A 21,937-nucleotide genomic window follows, 5' to 3' on the forward strand; every position below is an offset into this window, starting at 1 on the left:
ACTGGAGCTGAAGTCAGCAACACTATTACCAGTGAGGACTGTAACGGGTTTGTGGCAGCAGATTAAAGTTGAATGGTTGAAGTTAATCACCAACACCAGCCGTCCAACCCACAACAAATATTGCTGCCACGAAGGCCTGACAGCCAGTCCATTAGTGAATCAGTTCCTGAACTCCTTCTAGATTTGACTTTGATTTTGTTGTTCCTTAATACCCTGGGCTGAAAACTGCAGTGGTTGAGAAACTGATCAATGAGCAGCTTGGCCATCCATTGTTAGAAATGGAAGGAGAAATGGGCGTGGGAATAGACTCCCCCATGAAGTTCTAGTCCACAGATGCATGTCTATCCAAGCCCGATTTTCCCACACTCTGGTTGGTATTGGTGTGGTCTCCCATGATGTGAAAGGTTCTTAAACTGTTGGAGGAGGATAAAGAGAGGTGGTAGTGGTTGGGTCTTCAAGATGGTGAATATAGTTGTTTGTAAGGGGAGGCCAAAATGGGATTTTGTAGTCTTAGGGTTTCTTGGCAGTCACCTCTTCCTTTTATTTCTGTCCTTCTTGAATAAACCTGTTTAACTTGGTAGGTGTTATGATTTGAGGGGGAGCAGTTAGGGATGGGGTTATCAATTGTTGGTGAAGTCCCATTCATGCTCTAGTAAAAGATGGTGCCTGACTGGAAAATCATTAAAAGAGACTCACATAGCTGGTAATGATTGTGGCTTTGTACTATATTGCGAAGAGCCACAATCTTGTGAAAATTCAAAACATTTTCATTGATTTGTTTCTCATTCTTTTCCTTCCTACTTAACATTAATTAGCTCCCACTTTACCGGACTACGAAGGAGTCGATGCATCTCTCAATGAAACTGCTACTACAATAACTGTACTCTTGAGACCGGCACAGGCCAAAGGTGCACCTATCAGGTAAAAAAAAAAAAAAAAAAGAGATAAAATTTTAAAAAAATCAAGATTTTTTTTTAGTTGATTATATGCTGTCTTGCAGCTCATAAGCTCATAGAGCTGTTCATTTCCAAGTGATATTCATTTGACATTACTGTTGTTTTTCTTAGCTAGGCTGAGCTTGCCAATAGATCTGTAATTAAAAAGAAAGAATTCTTGGTGGTTTTTTTGTTGTTGTTGTGTTTGTTTTTTTAAAAAAAAGATAGTCATGACCTGAATCATCCAGCTGTCTGTCCTGTTTGATTTAGGGTCCCCAGGACCACCTCCTATCCATTATAATTTCATTTTACTTTCTCACAGTGTCTCTGAAAGATGAGGTTGAAAGGTGTTTGTCAGAAAGTGGATCTGAAAATAACACTTCCTCTCCAGTGCTTCAAATCAGCCATTCTGTAGCACATATATATATGATTGGAAAATTGGAAGCTCAGAGGAAATGGGAGAATAATAGTGATGAATACAAACTATTTGACCTTTTTCCTCTCAGAGTGCTTCTTACTAGAAATCATGTAGCAAGCTATTAGATTTTATTTGGCGTGTCCCATAATCATATTAAAATGTTTCATTTATGTTAACTTTGAGGGGTCTTTCCCTTCTGCTCTCTATTGAGAGATAATTTAATTCTATTTGCAAAGATTAGTCCACATCCTGCTCTTTACTTCTACTTGTTAGTGCAAAAATTTTGTGATATTATTTGATTCCATTTGTGTTTTACTGATGTGGCTGCATCAGCAATATTCAGGGACAGGGTTGACTAATTGGGGGTTAATTAACTACCGAGCATCAGAACCTTTCCATGCACTTACCCTTGTGACATTTTGGAGAAATGCAGACTAATGCATTTCATTCTGTGTTATATTAAGTCAGTTACCGTGGCTCAGCTGATGTCGAGTAATTTGCCTGAGCCCTGAAAATAGAGGAAAATTAACTGTTTCTTAAGTCTGTTTCCATTGAGAGGAATGTATGTTTTATATGGATGTTGTGGGGAAGAGTCATGTACCTATGAGTATTTTTATATGCTTATTATATAGTCACCCTTATGATTGATATGATCAAGTTATTTATTTATATTCTGTCACAGAAGATAATCCAGATTCATCCTCTTTAGAGGAGATATTGATATGTTATATTCAAAAATAAAATCGTAACCCCATGCATCATTAGTTTCTGAAAGATTGCCGTGGAGCAAACCTTGGATTTTTTGGGGTGTGAAGAATGGTAAAACGTACAGGACTACATTCAGTACAGGACTTGGATTCCTAAAACATGGGTTTTGTTGAACTGATACAGTAGAAACCAGACCTGTGATCTGAAAATGCTCCCAAGTTATGCAGCTGCTTAAAATCCCTATATGCCTTTGGAGCTGCTTGTAAAGCCTTCCAGGTGTCCTGCTGCTGGCCACATCCAAAGCTGTCCCTGTTTGACAAACGTGATATCTATCGCTCATCTAATCCGGGCCAAATCCTTTCAGTCATGTGCCTGGTCCCCCGCGGGGGCTGGTGCGTAGGGTCTCCTGGAGCCCGCCTGACCGACACCACCGGGCGCTGCTGGGGGTGGTGCACATCCTCTCTACAGCAACTCTCTGTGGCACGTTTGTGCAGACGGCAGTGGGCTCCCGCCTTTGGTCCAGCCACGCACCCTAAGGGTGGTGGGGGGGGTCAGTCTCTCATCCCCGATTTCTCTCCTGGGGGTTTTCTTTGGTGAGCTGGTAGCGTGCTGGGCCGTGGCTGGAGCGTTAGTCGTACCTAGCTCAGGGAGCTCTGGTTTCTCTGCGCTGTACTGGCAGGTGAGTAACCCCCGCAGGGTAAACCTGCAGCGCACCACCTCACATTGATTCTCTCTGTTTTCCTTACAGCATCCTCAGTGCTATGGCATGAGCTTGTCATTTTTGCCTATGAAGGTGGCAAAAAGGATTTATGTACTAGATGTTAATAGATAGTTTGATAGGGATGGTTTGAAGAGAGTATTAATAACTGTTGTTTGAGTATGTTCTTATAAAAGAATATGTCTTTCTTCCTGTCTCCCATCTTCCCTCTCCACTTTAATTAAATTTCTAAACCTAAAGATTATGTTGAATTTCTAACATCATGAGGCCAAGGAAATAAGTCCTTCACCATAACCGGAGAGATGGGCTTTATTCTTAAAATAAAGCAGGTGTTTTGTTCCTTACGTGGACTGAGGAGCATTCTCCAGGGGAACGCAGAAGACACGGTCCCGTTCCCTTTCCTGAAGTTACGCGTATTGCAGTCAGGTTATTTTTTCAGCAGCTTCTTAACAGGGGAGATAAATGTATCACGCCGAAATTCTGAATTGATTCAATGCATTTCGCTAAACTTTATGATGTGTTTTAGTGAAGCTTCACTCCATCCACACTGCAGTTGTGTTTCCACTACAAGCTGGCTTACTGCCATAATGAGTGTTACTAGGTAGGTGGGAAAAAACGCATGGCCGTGCCTGCAGCTGTGATTGAGTAGAAGGGACTCAAATGCTGTTCTTTAGCCTGAAACTGAAGAATACAGTTGGCTTTTTGAAAAGGTTTATTTGCACCCAGTCCTCTAATCCCTGGAGCTGTAGATGGTCAAAAGGTGATTTTATTTAATAGCTGTAGGTCCATTGTTTTAGAAAAAAAGGGGGGAAAAAAAAAGAAAAAAAAAAAAGCTTAGTCTGATACTCTCTTGTTTTTATAAACAGAATTATACTGTGGTCAGATTTTGTTGTACCTCAGCCTCTCCATCAGCACAGCCCCCCAGGAAACAGATGTTCCTTAACTCAAGTGAAATCTATGTGCGGCTGTCAATCATTTCTTTAAGACACTACATGCCATAGTCATCACAGTTTAAACATGACTCTAATCATATCTTCCCTGTCAAGTGTTATCGTGTAATCTCTAGCATTTTTGTGGCCTCTTGAAATTTTAAAGCAAATTACAGACTAGAAATGCAAAGGGAGACAGGGGCAGGATGGCTCAGGCTCACTGTGAAGCACGTACCGTTTCACCGTCAATCCCATGGATGAGATCCCAGTCAGTAGCATCAATGGTGCCTCAGTGGTTCATTTGAAGATGTGATTTGTCACTGTAGTTTTTCCAAAGGTGTTTTGCACCAGCAAAACAATCTTTTGTTTTCAAATCCTCCTGCAGATGAGGATTATGAAGAGCATATATCAGAATCAGCATAGACAACTTTTGAATGACTGAATTTATTTTATTTGATTAGTAAAGTGTTTTTCTTATATCTTCCTATGCAAAATCAGGTTGTTCTCATTAGTGGATCATGGTAGGGAGCAGCTAAAACTTAGTTGTCATTCAGAATTCCAAGAGCTGGGGTTGTAACTTGGGCTGTCAGTCAGTCTGGCACCTGTCAAAGGAGAGGACGCTGTGTCTCCACTAGACGCATAGAAGAAAATCTCTAGCTGGTGTTAAAACCTAATCAGAATAGGGCTGAAGTATGAACACCACGTTCACCACTGCTGTACCTCTTTGGGAGCCTGAATTTTTAGGGAAGGGTGAAAAGGAAGATCTGAGCAGGGGCCTCCTCTTTGGCTGTTTGTAATCATCTTGGTCAATAGGGAGGTACTGTGCAGGTTTTCATCATTAAAAAAAAAAAAAGTTTTTTGACATAAGAAATGATTTCTTCATGCAAAGTCTCAGCTGAGGAGCTCTTCACCTGTTATTTCTTCAACACTTTGTCTGCTTCCCTGGCTGCCTCAGACAACTGTTTGGCCTTTATGATCCTGGTGAGTTATGTAGCGGGTTGTGAAATTTATATTACTCTTCAGAATAGCTCAGAATTTATTTTAGTCATCAGGGAGAAGGAATATTGTCATCTAGGTTTTCCACTCCACCCTAATTATTTCTCTTTTATTGCTTCCTTGCTGTTAGCAAAACTGGAAAAAAATTGCTATTGTAGGAATTCCCTCAGCTCCAGTCACAAGAAAGCTCTCTCAATAATTAAATTCTCACCATTACTCAAAAAATGTATAGAAAATGTAAGATAATTTAAGCTAGGATTAGTAATATGTAAAAATGCAAAAATAGGCAGAGTACATAGCCTTTAAACTTTTACTAATAGCCTGATACCAGACCACATTTGCAGCCAGTGAACACCCTGCTTTTCAAGTTGCAAATTTAACTTTGGCTTCTTTCTTCACATCTTACAGCAGGGTTTCCTTTCTGACCACTATTTCGTGTACACAGAGTAACAGTGCTGCTCTGGAGCCACTGTAGTGTTTAGTAAATGGGTTTAAACAGATGGTATCACAAAGGGCCCAGAGGTAAATGACTGTATTCCTCCGTGTCTTGTTAGCCTATAATGTTGCATGAAAAGTACTGCCAGATTCCTTTTCCAAAGAGGACAGGCACATAAAAAAAAACGGGCACATTTAAAAATAATTGAAAAATAAAACCTCGTTAGAAACTCTAAAGATTTTCTGTCATTTGCTCTTCTTTTTTTAACTAAAAGTAATTGTACAAATGCAGATGGCTACTGTGTATATATATTTCTTATTTTCCACATTTTCTAGCTTTTCAGATGTAGAGGCCCTAAAAGCATTATTTTTGGAAGCATATTTTATGTAAATTATTTTTAAATTTTTCAGAAGCTTCATGTTTTATTGTGATCTCATGCTTAAAATTTTGCCATACCTTTTATATCACTTTCAAAAATTACTGTGTGTTTTTAACAAATGCTACTAAAAGAGACTTTCCTAATATTTAACTCTCATGCCCTTCATCTTTGGTTTTTTTGGTTTGTTTCGGCCTCCAAAGAGACTTGACCCTTAAAAAGGAGATGTGCCTTAAAAAAAAAAAAAAAAGATGCCTTGTTTGTTTGCCCCTTATTCTGTAAAAGGCGGGGGGTGGGGGAGAAAAAGGGGGTTAATTTGGTAGCTGTGCTGGATCTCAGCTTGTGAGCCGTGTGACAACCCGGGCTGTTCCGAGGGCCGGTTGCCTCCGTCACATGCAGGCGTCGCACTGTCCTTCCGCTCTCCCTGCTGGCTGTCTCTTCCTTGGTTGGCAGGCTGTCGCAGATGACAAGTTTCCTGCTCTCCTGGCGCTTGGGAGAGCAGAATTTGTGTCGGTCCCCATCCGTTGGCAGCTCACGAGAGAAGACTGCAGGAAGGGAGGGAGCAGAGATGCGGCGGTGCCAGCGTTCCCAGTAGTGCCCAGTTCGGCAGCGGTGGGTTTAACCGTGCCTGGGTCCAGGGCCAGGACAGGGAGGGAACGAATGCTGGTAGCCATTTCTTCCCATGGGACATTATAAACAAAAATTATTTTTAATGATTTACAGCCTGTCCAGTTTGTAAAATATCAATGCTTTGGAGTTTTTTTGCTAGTACATTAATTTGGAAGCTCAAGGAAAGATACTGGGTGCACAGGGATCCTGTGGAAGTGATTTGCTGGCGCAGGCCACATTAACTGGACATAGTTAATACATAGAGTTTACCACAGAAGGTGATTTATAACCAAGCTCCGTTCACAGACAGTTTATGAGAAACAGAGATCCCTGGAACTAGATAATCATCTTTTGGTTTACGTTCTTCTTTTTACCTAGAGTTTCAAAACTGCTGTGACTTTGAAAGGGAAGAGGCTTTCCTCCTTGATTTTTTAGGTGCTACGAAAAGGGGATGCTAACTTCTTTCAGCTCAAGAAAAACGTGAAACTAATTTCTCACTTCTTCCCCTCCTTTCTTCCATTCCCCAGTATCATACTTCATCTCTGCCACTACAGTTATTGGGTTTTCTGGGCAGTAGTAGCTGAGAAAATTGACAAAATAATTTAATGCTGCCCCATAAGTTCTGGAATGAGGAGGATTGTCTTTGTCTTTGCCTTTCAGAGTCCCTGCAGCAATGCAGTGATGCTTCGAGAACTCTGTTCAATTTTACTTTTTCTGTTCAGAAAGCTTTAAAACAACCCCAAGACGGGCAGTTCTGCCAGTTTAATTGAATAGCTTCAGGTCTTATCTATATGCTTAGGCATATTTTCTTACTAAACTTTCATAAGGTTCTCGAAGGTATCTGCATATAAATGAGAAATTGTGTGCATGTATACACATGTGTGTATATGTGAGTATGCATACCTACAGTTCTTAAAACCCCAGAACTTCTTTTTTTCTTTTCTTTTTTTCTTATAAACCGAAGAACTGCCTCCTGCTCTCAGTATGTAAGTTCTGCACTTCTGCGGAGCAGAGGAGGCTGATAATGAGTTAGTGACATCCTGCAGTTGGGTAGTTCCCCTAAAGGAGGAAAAAAGAATTATGATTACCTGTTCTATTTTGAGCGGGTGATTTTGAAAAGTGACCATTTCAAGAGAGTTATTGGGAGTTTGGGATGGTGTTTTAATAGGCCGAATGCCATCTGCTTCAGCAATTTGTAACGTTTTATCATTGACAACTGTAGAGGAATGAGGCAGTCTATTTTGGTGGAATGGACAGATTTCTGTCCATCTGTGCTTGTATTAGAGCATGTCACTTGTACTTTAGATCTGCGTAGCTCTGAGCCAAGATAGAAGCCACAACAAGGTCAAGAGGTGGAGAAGCCTGTCAGCACATTCTGTCTCTAATGATATGACAACTGCAAATTGGTGCTTCAAGCGCAGCCCGGAGGCAGTCATTATGTTGGGCCTTGAAGCTCACTTTTCTTTAATATCGTTTTAAAGGAAAATGCTAACTTCAGATGCTTTCGATTAGCCAAGAGTTTAATCTATTGTAGTTTAAAGTCAGATTAATTCCTGTGTTTCTTCAAAAGAAAAAAGCCTTAAAGAAAAAATAACCATTGTTAGGAGGTTGTGTATAGACTTGTATTGTTGTTTTTCCTGAAAAAAATGGATACTGCTTCTTTCCAATGGCTGAATTAGACAGCTTTCCTATATTTCAAGCCTTTGTTTCTTCTCTGCATCCATGCATCTGCTGTCTTTTCCTTTTTTCTTTTCTTTGTTTTCTTTTTAAGTTTGCACAAAGCAACTGGGTTAATATTTTTATGAGACTAGAGGTTTGACCCTAGGCAGGTGACCTTAAAGTTATGCTGGTTTTCCTCTGTCTCACTAGCGCCTACCAGATTGTTGTTGAGGAGCTGCACCCGCACCGAACAAAGCGAGAAACGGGCGCCATGGAGTGCTACCAAATCCCCGTCACCTACCAGACCGCTCTTAGCGGAGGGTCGCCGTATTACTTTGCGGCTGAGCTGCCCCCAGGAAACCTACCGGAGCCGTCCCCCTTTACCGTGGGTGACAACAGGACTTACCAGGGTTTCTGGAACCCGCCGCTGGCTCCTCGGAAAGGCTACAACATCTATTTCCAGGCCATGAGCAGCGTTGAGAAGGTAAGTGCCAACCACACCTTTCTCCCGAAAGGAGTCAAAGACATGCCCATGGCGACAATTAGGACTGTCAAAGGTGGACGTAGTAGGTGTTGGCAGTGGCACTGCTGTAATCCCTTCCGTGACGTGACAGCACGGCAGCGTGCCGCTCACATTCCACACCGCCCTTCCATCATAGTAACTGCTGCTGGACAAGAGTTCAATACAGCTCGCAGTAATCGCCCGAGCGAAGTAGTTTCAGTGCTGTGACTCTGCCTTCTCGGTAAATAACATCCACGGCCCTTTCCCCAACTCTCAGTACTGGCGCACTTCAGACGAGTAAATTACTGCGGGATAAACAGAATGTGGGCTGCTCAGCGGGCTAATAGAACCCTGCAAACTTTTTGAGACTCTGGCACTGAATGTCAAATAAAAAGTAACAATTTGCTTGGTCAAAAGCAACCTCAGGCCCACACCGTGTTTAGGAGAGCCCCTCTGCAAAGGTGTACTTCAGGCTTGCTCCACTGCTGCGCAGGAGTAGAAGTGTGGCTGCTGCTGACGTTCATTACCTCCGTGGTGTTTCATTTTTAACTCGGCTGCTGGCTGCTGCTGCTGTATGCCTATGGAAGGGGGGAAAAGCGCCAGGGAGGGAGGTTCCAGGTGGAAAGAGCAACTGTGTCTCTGCAAGCCTGGTGCTGTTGCACCGGAATGGTTTTTCCTCTCATAAATGAAAAATGAGGGAGGGGAAGATGATTGGCGAGGCGGGGAAAACGTGGTAGGCAAAGAAGCTTCAGATATTAAAAAATTTAAAATTTTGATTTACGGTTTAGAAAACTGAAGGAAATTGCAGCAATATGTCCGTAGGAATCTCCATATGAAGTGTCCAGGCAGGCCAGAAAGGAACTGGAAAGGACAGCTGGATCGGTAGCTGCTGAGATGCAGCAGAGCCATCGGAAAGGAGCAGAAGCCATGTGTACCCTTCCTTACATTTGGGTCTTTGCGGTGACTAAACAAATCCTAGCTAACAGGCAGCCTTGCCTTGGGGCCTTTTGAAGAGAATCTCACCTTCTACCCATAGTTATGAAAGTTGCATATGCATCAATTCAGAATGGGGATGAAGCAGGAGCGAATGAAACTGTACTGGAGCTGCTTGAGAACCGCATGCTTTTTCTGATAGGAGAAACCATTCCCTCTTTTTAGTTCTTATCTATAGATCTGTATGAAGCAAACAAAGCAAAATGAATGGTAACGGCTAGACACTCATCCATCTTTCCCTCACCTGGTACAAATAATTCCCTTTGCTTTTGTTGGCTCCCAACAGACTAAATTGTAAGGAAATCTGTTTCATTCCCTAAGAAATAAATGTGAGGGAATAGTAAAATAAAAATATTAAATGCAAAATATATCTTTATTTTGACCTTTACATTTTGTCAGATAAGTAGAAGATGAGGGAAAAACACGTTGTTTTTTGCTTCAACTTGATTTCAGTTTGTGAAAGAGTTTAATCCTAAAATGGTTTTCTCCGGTGTAATTTAAAACTTTGGATCAGATTTCTCTTCCTAGAGGGATTTGGGGGGAGGTTTTGGGAGGATTGCACTGCATTCTGCTGGGACAGAGATTTAGTGGTTGTAAGATAACCTCTGAGCTGCAGAATATTTAAACAAGTGCTTTACTATAAATTAGTGGGATCACCAAAATAGTCAAGGGTAAGCAAAGTATGCTCTGAAGTACACTGTAGGGTTGGGATGAGGTTTACTCTGTGATCTTCACAGACATTTTGAACAAATGTGGGCAAGTAAATGGGGAGAATGCTAATTAGGTAAGATTATATTGATAAGCTTTGCAGGGCTTGCATTTAGATTGAAAAATTGTCTTTATGGAACACTTACGGGAGGCCTCAACTCACAGCTTTTCTCGTTCTTTACAAGCTGTGTTTACAAAACAGCATCAACGTATTTTACCTGGTGCTCGGGAATCTTCAAGAGAAAAGAGATCCCAGGGGGATGTATTCGAGGATGGAGTGCTGGGGGGTGCAGAACTAGAGGGAGCATATTTTATAGAATGAAACTGTCATTATTGCATTTTCTAATTACCTGCTAATATTGTTTAGAGTGATCTAATACAACAGCAGCTGCATCCTCTCACGCAACCTTATGCTATTTCAGTATGTTTGCCTTTAAAATGACTGCACATTGTACAAAAAGGTCAGAAAACCCATTTACGACTGACCCTCTTCTTTTCAAGTTGTCCAGACTGTGCATAACCAAGTCATTTCTCTGTTCGTTTCAACTGCTGACCAAACTTCTGAAGGGGGGGGGGGGGGGGGAAGTAAAATACATACAAATTGTCTTTGCATGTGCAACTTCTGAAGCACATCGCAGTCAAATCGCTGTCTTCCCTGGGCAGATTAGATAGTTTGTAGATTAACTGTGTCGTATGTGAGAGGGTACCTGGGCTACATCTGGGCTGATTCCACACTCAGAAGCATGAGGGAGTGCGTTGCTGATGTGCTTCAGGTGACTCTGTTCACGACCGTCAGGATGCAGCAAGGCGTAAGTTTGGAGACAGTGCTGAGCAAATGTTCCTTCTTTGCTGCACAGCGCTGTTGGAGGTCAACACTGGCTCAGGATTTCTGTGCCATAACATAAATAGGAACACCAGTCCTCCCCTTTTCTTTCACTGCACCCTTTTTCTGTATTCTTACGGCATGATTTCCATTTGATTTGAATAATCGGAAATTTTGCTGCAATTAGGCTGTCCTGCACCTCTCCTCATCGTTATCCTGGACAGTACAGACCAATGTCTAGGTTTCATCCAGCTTTTGTAAAGGCAAAATCACCCAGCCTCCTCCCCTGCTAAGCCCAGAGCCCTGAGCCACCTTGTTGGGTTGCCCCAGCTGATCAGCAGATCTAGGACAAATTTATGGAGTAGGCAGGGCAAGAAAAAGCAACCTGATCTGACTGTTTTCTTTACTTTTCTCTCCTCAACAGGAAACCAAAACTCAGTGTGTTCGAATAGCTACAAAAGGTAAGAGGCTCGTCCCTCCACACAAAGTAGCTTTTTTTTTAATGAAATACGGCATTGCTATTAGATGTTTGAACCAAAGTCAGTACTGTCCCTGTATTTTGAACCACTTGATTGTCTTAAAATGTAACAGGCTACTACTGCTTTTTATTCTTCGGTTTTGGGCCAAGAGGGTACTGTTCTAGCAATACTCAGAATTTAAACAAAATAAGCACTCCTTTATTTTTTTTTTTGTTTTCCCTGTCTCTGGTTTTCAAGCTCTGCTGTTAGGCTGCCGGAGCATTGCAGATGGCAGATAGATGGACTGGAGACTTGAGAGCACACTTGGTTAAACTGCCTGTTATACTAACAATTATTTCCAAGCAGGGGTGGAAATAATTAAATGAAGGACATGACAGTTAATTTTCCGAAGTAAGAGCTCAGAGTGTTAGCTAAACATAGGAGAGGGTTGATTTGAGGAAGGCCCGTGTCTTTGATAGCAAGTGAGGCCCAGGGCTAAGACTGGCTGCAGAGTATTGAGAATAAATCATAGTGACCCCACATACAGAGGGTTAATCACATACTGCTCACTCAAAAATGCTGTTTTATCTTCAAATGAGGACTTAGTTGTTCTGCTTATTGTTATCTCTTGCTTTGACTGTGTTTATAGCCATTCATTTTGGTTGCTTGATTGTGTCAACAAGAGAGTTGTTTGATAGACTCCAGCAGCATAAACAAGAAAGGAGCTTACAAATGCTGAAAGAGTACTCTGCAGAGGCCCAGCACTACTTACATTGTCTCTTTCTAATTGCATATTGATATTCGGCATAAAAACAACTTTAGATATGAGCAAGCAGGCATTTAAAGTACTGCGGTGGCACATCAGCACCATTTTTTTTTCCATCGCTTCTTTCAATTTAAAACTTGTTCCAATTAAATGCTGATGTCTCTAATGAGTGGTAGCAACAAAGTGTTTTCTTGAGAAACCAGAAAATAAAATGTACTTCTCAAGATCTGTTAATATTTTCATCAAGTGAGGTAGGCTAATAAAAACAGGAAATTAAAACTGTGAGCTAAGTCTTCTGTGAAAAGTACATCAGAATTATCTTTCTTTTTTTTACCTGGCAAGATTAAATGTTTGAATTAAAATATATTTGCATGAACAAATATTTGTGTACCACAAGCATGTATCACTAGGATTTGAGTCAAGGGAGAGTCTTGAAAGGCTCACAAATATCATAGAATCATGAAATGGTTTGGGTTGGAAGGCACCTTAAAGGTCATCTAGTTCCAACCCCCTGCCATAGGCAGGGACACCTCCCACTAAACCAGGCTGCTCAAAGCCCCATCCAGCCTGGCCTTGAACACCTCCAGGGATGGGGCATCCACAGCTTCCCTGGGCAACCTGTTCCAGTGTCTCACCACCCTCACAGGGAAGAATTTCTTCCTAATATCCAGTCTAAATCTCCCCTCTTTCAGTTTGAAACCGTTACCCCACGTCCTATCATTACACTCCCTGATTAAGAGTCCCTCCCCATCTTTCCTGTAAGCCGCCTTTAGGTGCATAAATATGGAATGAGGGACAGGAGACCAGTGGTCTCTCTCATAATTTTCCGGATAGTAATAACAAAATGGGAAAGGAGTTCACCTGGCTTACAGGGAAATTAGTTTTACTGAACCATCTTCAGTCCACTGATGTCAAAGCAATGTTTGTGGGAGCAATATTCCTGCTGGTTGCTTGTATGCCTTCATCTGCCGTAACAGTCACCTGCAGCCCAATGGCTGTAGGCTGAAGGAAAGGGGAAATGAGTAGCACATTTCTTAGTCGTGCCATAAATCTTGCCTTTGCCATTCTGGCTAAAGACGAGTTTTCCTGAAGTAACTCCATTGCCTGCTATGTTGGTACTATACCCCTTGGATGTGGAGCTGAAAACCAAAATGTTTTCTCTGACTTTGTTTTAATTGATAGATGTGAAATGTGGGGGGAGGCAACATTAGGAGCAAATGCTTTCCCTTGCTCTGATGGAATGCGTGTAATAGGGAGTCATCGCTTCAAAGTCACATGCATTCATACCTCTCAAACAAATTATGCTAGTATGCTAAATCATTTTTAAAAAGCTGGTACTGAAATCTTTTCCCAGTTTTCATCGTAAAAATAATACCACAATTTGTTGTACTTGAATAAAAGTATACTTAATATGTTCATCTGATTATGCTGATTTTTTTTGTAGTGTGTAAGTTTGCTTTGAATCATTGACCCAGGAGACATTTGGTTGCATTTGTAATATATTAATAGGGAAAAGAGGACTGTCTTACCTTACCTAATGCACCCCAGTAAAGCTAATGTATCCTTTTAAAATGCAGAAAATTGTCTAAGTAATGTATTCAGTTATAAAGTATAGTTCTACACATTCAGTAGTGTGTGGTTCTGTGTCATCTCCTGTGACTTGAAGCAGCCTACAGCTAGCCAAACTGAATTTTGCCTTTAACATGTTGAAAAGGCATTAAAAATCATAAAGAGCTGAGGTCGAAGTGTGGGGAGAGGAACGACATTAAAGGTGCATGTAAAGGCAAGACAAAATTTCTCTGGTAGTGACGTTCAGTATTACCAGCAAAGGTACTTTCTCATTTTTACCTTGCTGGAGGATCTGGTGTTATCTGCTGTGTATATTCGGACTGATAAAATGTAATCATGGAAAAAATAATGGCAGTAATGTCATGGTTTGGTGCTAGAGAAGTTCATATCCCTGAAATTATAATCTCGATGATTTAATATTCTGAAATGTGTTATTTTCCTGATAAATTTTTTATTTGCTTGGGCAGTTCCCTATTGACATAATTTGCATGTATTTTAATGCATAAGGGGTTTTGCACATGTCATTCCCATGGGTTGCCTTCTGCCCTTGAGAACTGATGGAATAGTTTGTTTATTGGTGTCAAACTAACGGAAGTCAGTAAATTTAAACTGAAGTGCTCATATCTTTTCAGTCCTTATATTCCATGTGCAACGTTCTCATGCGCTTCTGATAACAACATGCGCTGAAGTGTGAACTCATGTAGAAGATAGTGCCAAATCACGACTAGAGTATGTTGCTGCTTTTGGTGTGTCTTGAAAAAATGTTTTTAGAGTAAGATGAGAGGCTTACTAGTGTCTGATGTATTAAAATACACACAATGAATTAATTTTTCCTGGAAGAAAATATTGGAACAGCACCAGATTAAAAAGTAGTCTCCTGAGCAGTTCCTGTGTACTTGCAGCAGAAGGATGAATGCCAGAGTGATTCTTTGATGGCCTCAATTTAGGGTAATAATAGGATTCCCCCTTTATCTGGACACGTATTTCCACAAAGCTTGTAAGAATTTAATGACTTTGTGACTTTTGCTCTTCTGCAGATTGGACTGAATTGGCCAAGAGAGTCCCAAGTTATTAGATGTGGCGAGAGGGTATGAAAGTCGCACACGTGTTCACAGTCTGTTTACATAAGCTTTGATTCTTGAGGAAACCAGGTTAAAAATAACTCCTTGTGACACGGGCAGTGGGTAGGAGATATCTAAAGCACCATTTCCATTACAAGTATAACCCAGAAAATGTATGAACTGTGAACCACTTTAATCCTTTTAGCCAATTTTGCTTTCCTCTGTCAACTTGAATTCCTTCCCATTCAGACCCTCTTAGTAACCAGTGATCAGTATCAATTTAAAAAAAAAACAAACAAAAAAAACAAACAAACAAAAACCAAACACAACAGTTAATTGTTCTCTACCTCATTAGTTTTTGAATCTAGGTAGTAGCATTTCCCAGTCACTAATAATCTGGTTTCACACACATAGTAACTGAAAAAGGAGAAAAAAAAAATCTTGTTTTCTGAAGTGCAGAGAGGGTACAGATACTGAGGTAATAGGTCAGATATTCATTAGGAAAGGAAAAATGGAATTGTTCTAAGAAATGTGCATTATGTGACAAAAAAAGTATTATATATAGTTTCCTAAAGAAAGTTCTCAAACTTCCTAAAACTAGTTTGGTAAGGCAGAGTCCAACTAGTCCATAACATGCTCATATCACAATGAGTATGTGATAACTGAAGCTGCCTAACCTAAGTATTGCCAGAGGAGTGAGTAAAAGAAGTGTGATTCCCATAGCATGCACTTCAGAGTAATACACGATGTTGATGACTGATCTTCAAGTTGAGTTTGACTGTGTAAAACTTTGAATGAGTTGCCACTCGCACACGATGTTGGAGTTTTATTTTACAGTCTAAAATGTTGTCAACTGCTAAGGGAATGAAACCAGATTAACATGGTCAGAGAAGAGTGATGCTTCAAATTATTTAGCATGTAAATAGACATTTTAGAGGACAGAAGGGACAGCAGAGCTGTTATTAAGCAGAGAGTATATGAAGTTGACGTTTCTGACAGTTTTTGTGTTGCTAAGTTTGAGGCTAGCACCGATTTATGTGTATTCTTTTGTTTTGTTTAGGGGACTAGGGAAAAAAATATTGAAAATTTAATTAAAGAAATCTACCGTGGCAGTAGATAAAGAAGTGGTGGGCCTGGCAGCTCTATCTCAAAGTAGTTAGAAGGAATAAATGAAGCTCAAGGTTCCTCACTCCGCATTTTAAACATGAACTTCATCACCTCTAAAATTATTTTCCCTTGTGGTTTTCATTTGTACGATTAGTTCAGGCAGTGTAGAACTTCTCTATCTCTATGGTTCATACAGATGGATAAAAATGCCATTTGAGATGATGCGCATCTGGAAGCAATTGTGAAATAGCAGAAAATGACTTTTTAATCTGATTTGAGGAATAAAAAGGTCTGGGTGGTAACATTTCAACTGCAAGTGTGCATTTAGTCCACCATCATTATTGCTCTGAATTCATTCCCACAGCAGTTGGGGATTGATCCAAAGGCCTTTGATGTCAATGGGAGTCCTTCCACTGACATTAATGTGCTTTGGATTAGGTCTTTAGAAGTCATAAATCTGTCTAGACCATAATTATTTCCTTGAAATTGTTCCTGATGATGTTTCTGCTCTTAGGGAAATTTGTGAAAGTCAAATCACCTCCTGTAGCAGGATGCTCAGATATGTCTGTTACTGATTAATGCACAAATGAGGGAAGATGTCAGATGCTAAATGTATATGAAATGAAGCTTCTCTCACTGTTGTTTTTATGTTTGGACCAATGCTTCTACAATGACTTTTAGCTGTACCATCATAATAGCCACTGGAGACCTAAGTGGCAATATAAATTTAGAGAAGAATGCAGATGTTGCCTAAGTCACATCTTTCTTTTCACTCATTCATAGGAAAAAGCTATTAATATGTTTAAACTTCAGTGGTCTTTTGCATAACATCTTATCTTTACAAAGAAGAGATTTTAACTGACTTGCTGAGCTTTCCAAAGATGGAAACAGAATATTAGCGTGGCATATTTTCCTCTTTTGTCTGTGAAATGGCAGTCGCTCACCGTGCAACCACATCTGCCAGTTCTGATAAGTGATACCTTTGGTTGTAAATAAAAAAAATTGAATGATCCTTTGATGGAATACTTGATGATGGTTATAAAAAAAGCAGTTCACTGAGGGACACCTCCAGATTTCCAGACACAAAAAAAAAGGAATTTAGCGCAACCACAGCATTTATTAGGTGAAGCTGCCTGATTGATATGCATGGGACAACAATCTTCAGAGAACGTGTTTCCCATTCTTTATTATAAGGACCAAAGAGAAGTACTCTCTTCCACTTGTTGTTCGACATCTCTAATAAGGGTTAGGGTTCCTTATGAGGGCAACAGCAAAAAACTCTGAATTACCTAATGTTTTTTATGCTTATGACATTGCCTGAGCTGAATCATTTATTTTATCTGTATTTGAGAATAATTACGATCGGAAGAATTTTCTAGTTTCCGGCCCCTTTCCCAAGTCTTCAGGAATCTGGGTTCATTACTGTTTTGAAAGAGTAGTTGATGGGTTTTGGTCAGAAAAGTTTCATGGATGAGTAAATCTAGTAAATACAATTAATAAATCTAATTGCTTTACTAGAGAACTTTATTTTTAAATACATTGCTTCGTGACTTAAGTATTACATGCAAACTTTCTTATATTAAATTTAGATTGGTTTTGAAATGCTTTTTTTAAAATCATTAAGTTTATAAGAGGAAACACTAGTGAGAGATCTCAGTGTATTAAAATGATCGACCATTAGAATGAAGAAGTTCTGAGTCCAAAGATATAATAAATATTAGGTTTCCTTGATTTTGAAATGTTTCAGTATTTCTTTTGGCCTAGATACTTAACAAAATACTTTGTGCAGATGAAGTCTTAGTAACCTTGAAGGTTCCCTGAAGAATAAGAACTTGAAGAGTTAGAATTCAGGTAGAGGATTCTAGTTTATATTTAAATATTAGAGAATGAATGTTGATACGTTACCTGCTGTAAGTGAAGGGTCAGCATCTTAGCATATATAGCTATATAGCATATAATTTAGTAGGTGCCTGGTTTCTTAGGTCTCTTCAGCTATTATGAATATTATTTCATGAATCAGGTTGTGGGCGTTGAATGCTTCGCATCCATTGTTAAAGAATATGGAGACATAAAGGTGGATATCTACTGTTTTTACAAAACCCGTTAGACTTCACTGCAATAGAAAATCCTTGATTCACTTGTACAATTAAAATGACCATTTAAAATGACCGTTTGCTGATACTGCAGTGGATTGTGGGTTTTTTATTTTAAGTCTCTTTTTTTCTGTACTTTCATCATTTCTTACTTGCCTTTTCTTATGCCTTTACCTTCTTGGTGTCATTGTAAAATTGCAAGTGTTTAGAGAAGGTAAACCATCATCATCACCTGATAGGACTGGGCTCATTAGCCCCTTTTCACACAGACAGCCTGCGTCCACTTTCATTTTATATCGTGATTAACTGTACCATTGGATAAAATGTCCCCTTGCAACGCCTGGGGTTAAAGAGTGTGTGAGGTGGAACAGGCAGAGAGTGCTGCCTCCCTCCAGCAGTCCGTCACAGGCATCTCACATGCTCGTTTGGCCCAGGAATGACAGGAGTTTGGCTTATCTGTGCGGCAGCGGAGCTTTAGAGCAGCCCCACTGAGGGACGCTGCTGGTTCACCTTTTAAAGACAGGAGGAGAAAGGGGTCTCTAGGAAATACTGTGTTTACATCCAGTCAGTAGTCTTCAGCCAGAATGACTCTTTCTCCACATTAGTGGGCATGTCAACACTGACAGTCCAAAGTACATTTTCCCATCGACATGTAAGTTGAATTCTGTACCCAATAAAGCAACTAATTGCTGATTCCAGAGATAGCCCTACATACACGTATCTTACTGCTGTTGTTAGTGTCGATACAGAAACCACAGTTCAAACTGATGAGTCGTGCTTGAAACCGGTTCCATGAAATGGTGCGTTAGATTGTGAGATTTTAACATATACACATTTATTGGATTTGGAAGTTTGTAGGGAAAACCCAGATTGTTTTGGAAGCGGTAATGAAAGCTTGAATGGCACTCCAGTAGTGATGGTATGCTCTGAGCTGGGCATCCCTGTCCTGTAGTTCCGATGCGCTGTCATTACAGAAGACATTGTGGATTCATTCGATGTTGAAATAGTAGCAGCTTCCTTTCTACGCTACAACTTAGTATTGGTGAAGTAAAAATCATTTATGTGGCGGATTGATGATGTGATCCTTAATAATGAGGAGCTGATGTCTGTAGATCACATATAAGCCAACACAGGTAGAACACAGATGTGTGGCTGGTGGTCACAGAGCTGGTGGAAAAAGTGCCTGTCAGCAGCTCATGGTTATCCCTGTTACAAATTACTGACCTCACTCAGATTCACCAAAACGAACTAACTTAACATAGTTAAAATAATTTTAAATGTTTCCTAGGTTAGAACAATTGCACAAGCGGTTCTGAAAGCAGGGTAGAAATGGCAATGCGTGCTGGAGTAGTGGTGAAAGGCAAGGCGGGGAGGTCATCTTCACCATCTTCAGGTGCAGCCAAAAGGTCTCGAGGTCACGTTTAAAACTGCTGGAAGAAATTGAACTTCAAGGTCAAAGCTGCATCAGTCCAACTACAAAAAGGAAACATAAAATGTTATATCAATATGTGACACCTTCGCATGGAGGTGTTAATCTGTGCAATTATCCATCCTTGTATTAACAGCTACCTAACACAAAGATACCATGAATAGAAGACAAAATATTTTTGAGCCATAAAGCTGCTCACTGTGCACCTGGACAGGAAGGACAAGCAGGACATTATCTCAGAAAAGAATGAGGCCCAAAGAATGCAGAACTTCAGCTACATCTAAATCAGAAATGTGCTTACTGATTTTCATGAAAACTATTTATGGCCCTAAAATCAGCATCACTGTGTTTCTCTGTATCTGATTAAACCCTTTTAAATAAAGGAAAAGCAGTTCCACCACGTTGTCATGATCATTACAAGGGTTTATTAAACTATTTGCTTGTCATCTCTGACAGAGTGCTAAGTGAAGTTCTACAGCTAGTCGTCTAGGAACAAGGAGCAGCATTGCCAAGCGTAGTAGCACTTCCTAAACACTGTCAAATGTGTTGCAGAGCAAGGCAGTACGGTTGATTGGCACTGCTGCCAAATTACTCGAGTACAGAGACTGATGCTTTGTCAGCTGTGTAAGGAGACAATGGCTCTGAAGTTCAGGAGCGCAAACTGATTTCTGTTCTGATGGGAAGTTGTGTGCTAACCACGCTATTTCTAGAAAGATCCTGACCAGAAGGGTATGCAGATGGACCTTGCAGGGAAGAGGATCTTTCTAGAAATAGCGTGGTCATCGCACATCTGTCTGTCAGAGCAGGAGGCACTGTTACAGGCACTTTTTGTAGCAAGGTAAATTCAAAGCATAAGGAACAGAATTATGACCCTGTATGTGGTTTACAATGCTCTTGACTTTGGAAGCGTGTGGAGGCTTTTGTGCAAATTCAGCAGTCTGGAAAGGACTGTGAATATTCTCTGTGCTTCACAGTGACGTGGTGATAAAGGTTCTTGATCAGGATGGACTTACAGAACCCTTTACTGTCAAAGAGGTCACGAAATAGATTGCATCCTTTGCCACTTCTGATTAACATTTGCTTTGTTGAGTCAACAGGAAAGGTAACCACATCCAATACCATATAGATGCCAGAATATTTAACCTGAACATTAAATCAGAGGTCCCATATCTGCTGACTTGTGTTACTTGCTCTTTGCTGATGACTGAGTATTGGTTATTCACACATGTGTAAGCAGACTACATATTATTGACTGTTTCAGCCCCTCTGCCAAGTGGTTTGGCCAGGCTATTAGCATAGAGGAAAAAGAGGTCCTGCTCTAACCTTGCTGTGGTGGAAAATATCCTGAGGCAGTAGTCTGTGCTGACAATATACTCCTGAAATGTGTGAGAACAGCAATGCTACTTCAGCAGCATACTTTTTTTAAAACACTACAGTTAATAGCAAAGTCATGCAGGGAACAGCAAAAGCCAATATAGTATTTAGGACATTAAAGCAGCGTGTCTGAAATAAGAGACATCTGGCTTCAAATAAAAGTAAACATCGATTGTGCATTAGTTGTTGCCATTCTTTGTATGGCTACAAAACTTGGACTGTTTATGGTCTCCACATTGAGCATCCAAACCGTTGCCAATGCACTGCTTTCATGGCCTTGCTGCCATAAAGCTGCGGGATGTTACCTTGAATGCTACACTCCTAAATCGCTGTCACATTGTCAGCGCTGCAGCAAGATTACAGGACGTCCAGTTATGCCAGACCTAGTTCTCATGCTGGATAACAGATTGCCCAAAGCCGATTTCTGTGGGCAGCTGAAATGCAGAGAGAAGCTCAGAGGTAGCATAATGAGGCGGTTAATGGGCAAGTTTAAGGCAAATCCTCAGTTATGTGTCATCAGGTTCACAGCGTGGGAAATTACGTCTGAAGATTTTCTGCTCTGACAAAGAATAGGTACTTATGCCATCATAACATGCAAAATAAAATCAGAATGGTGTGTGTGGCGTAAGTGAATATGGTAGTGAAACAGACTACATCTGTACACTTCACAGTATCATGAAAATGGGCCTCTTTTTGGGATAATAAAACCAAATCCGTATGTACTGATGGAAAACAGGCATCATAATCACTCTCTCCATCCCATCATAATCATTCTCTCCATCCCTGGTGCTACTGTATTTCTGACTGCCATTTCAAAGGGCTGCTTATGGAAGACGTAAATCATATCATATGAAGATACATTTTAAAAACATTTTCTGACTGTACATCTTATTGTTGGGACTGCTAGACAACGACAGGAAAGCTAGATTGGTTGCAAGAACTGTTGGAGGAGTTTTTGCTATCACATCCACATCTTTAGCAATAGTGAAAGGATGACTCTTTTTCCATGAGAGGGAGAGGGTGGAATTCTACAATTACTGTAATTTACATTCAGATTGCCTCAACGTATGGAAGGCAGTTGATTTGCACAAGTACATGCATTTTTAATGTGAACCTTAATTTTTATGTACACTAACATCATCCAGGTTATCTGAATTGTCTGCTCGTTTCATTGACCCGTTACAGTAGAAAGTATTTAGTCAAGCAAATCTCAAATTAATCCTTAATCTGCTTCTAATTTCTCAGATTGTGCTAAACTGTGACTATGGTT

General features: G+C 40.4%; 1 protein-coding gene across 4 annotated transcripts in view; it reads left to right on the top strand.

The window, feature by feature from the left end:
• Positions 1–21,937, top strand: part of PTPRK (protein tyrosine phosphatase receptor type K) — a 421,519-nt gene that overhangs the window by 335,038 nt on the left and 64,544 nt on the right. For all 4 annotated transcript variants that reach the window (XM_054196429.1, XM_054196428.1, XM_054196431.1 and 1 more), the window contains exons 11-13: positions 816–921; positions 7,995–8,268; positions 11,235–11,271. In XM_054196429.1, coding sequence (XP_054052404.1) covers positions 816–921; positions 7,995–8,268; positions 11,235–11,271 — 417 coding nt within the window. The remainder of the gene's footprint in view (positions 1–815; positions 922–7,994; positions 8,269–11,234; positions 11,272–21,937) is intronic.

Source organism: Rissa tridactyla, chromosome 3 (assembly GCF_028500815.1).
Source record: "Rissa tridactyla isolate bRisTri1 chromosome 3, bRisTri1.patW.cur.20221130, whole genome shotgun sequence".
NCBI classification, from domain to species: Eukaryota; Metazoa; Chordata; class Aves; order Charadriiformes; family Laridae; genus Rissa; species Rissa tridactyla.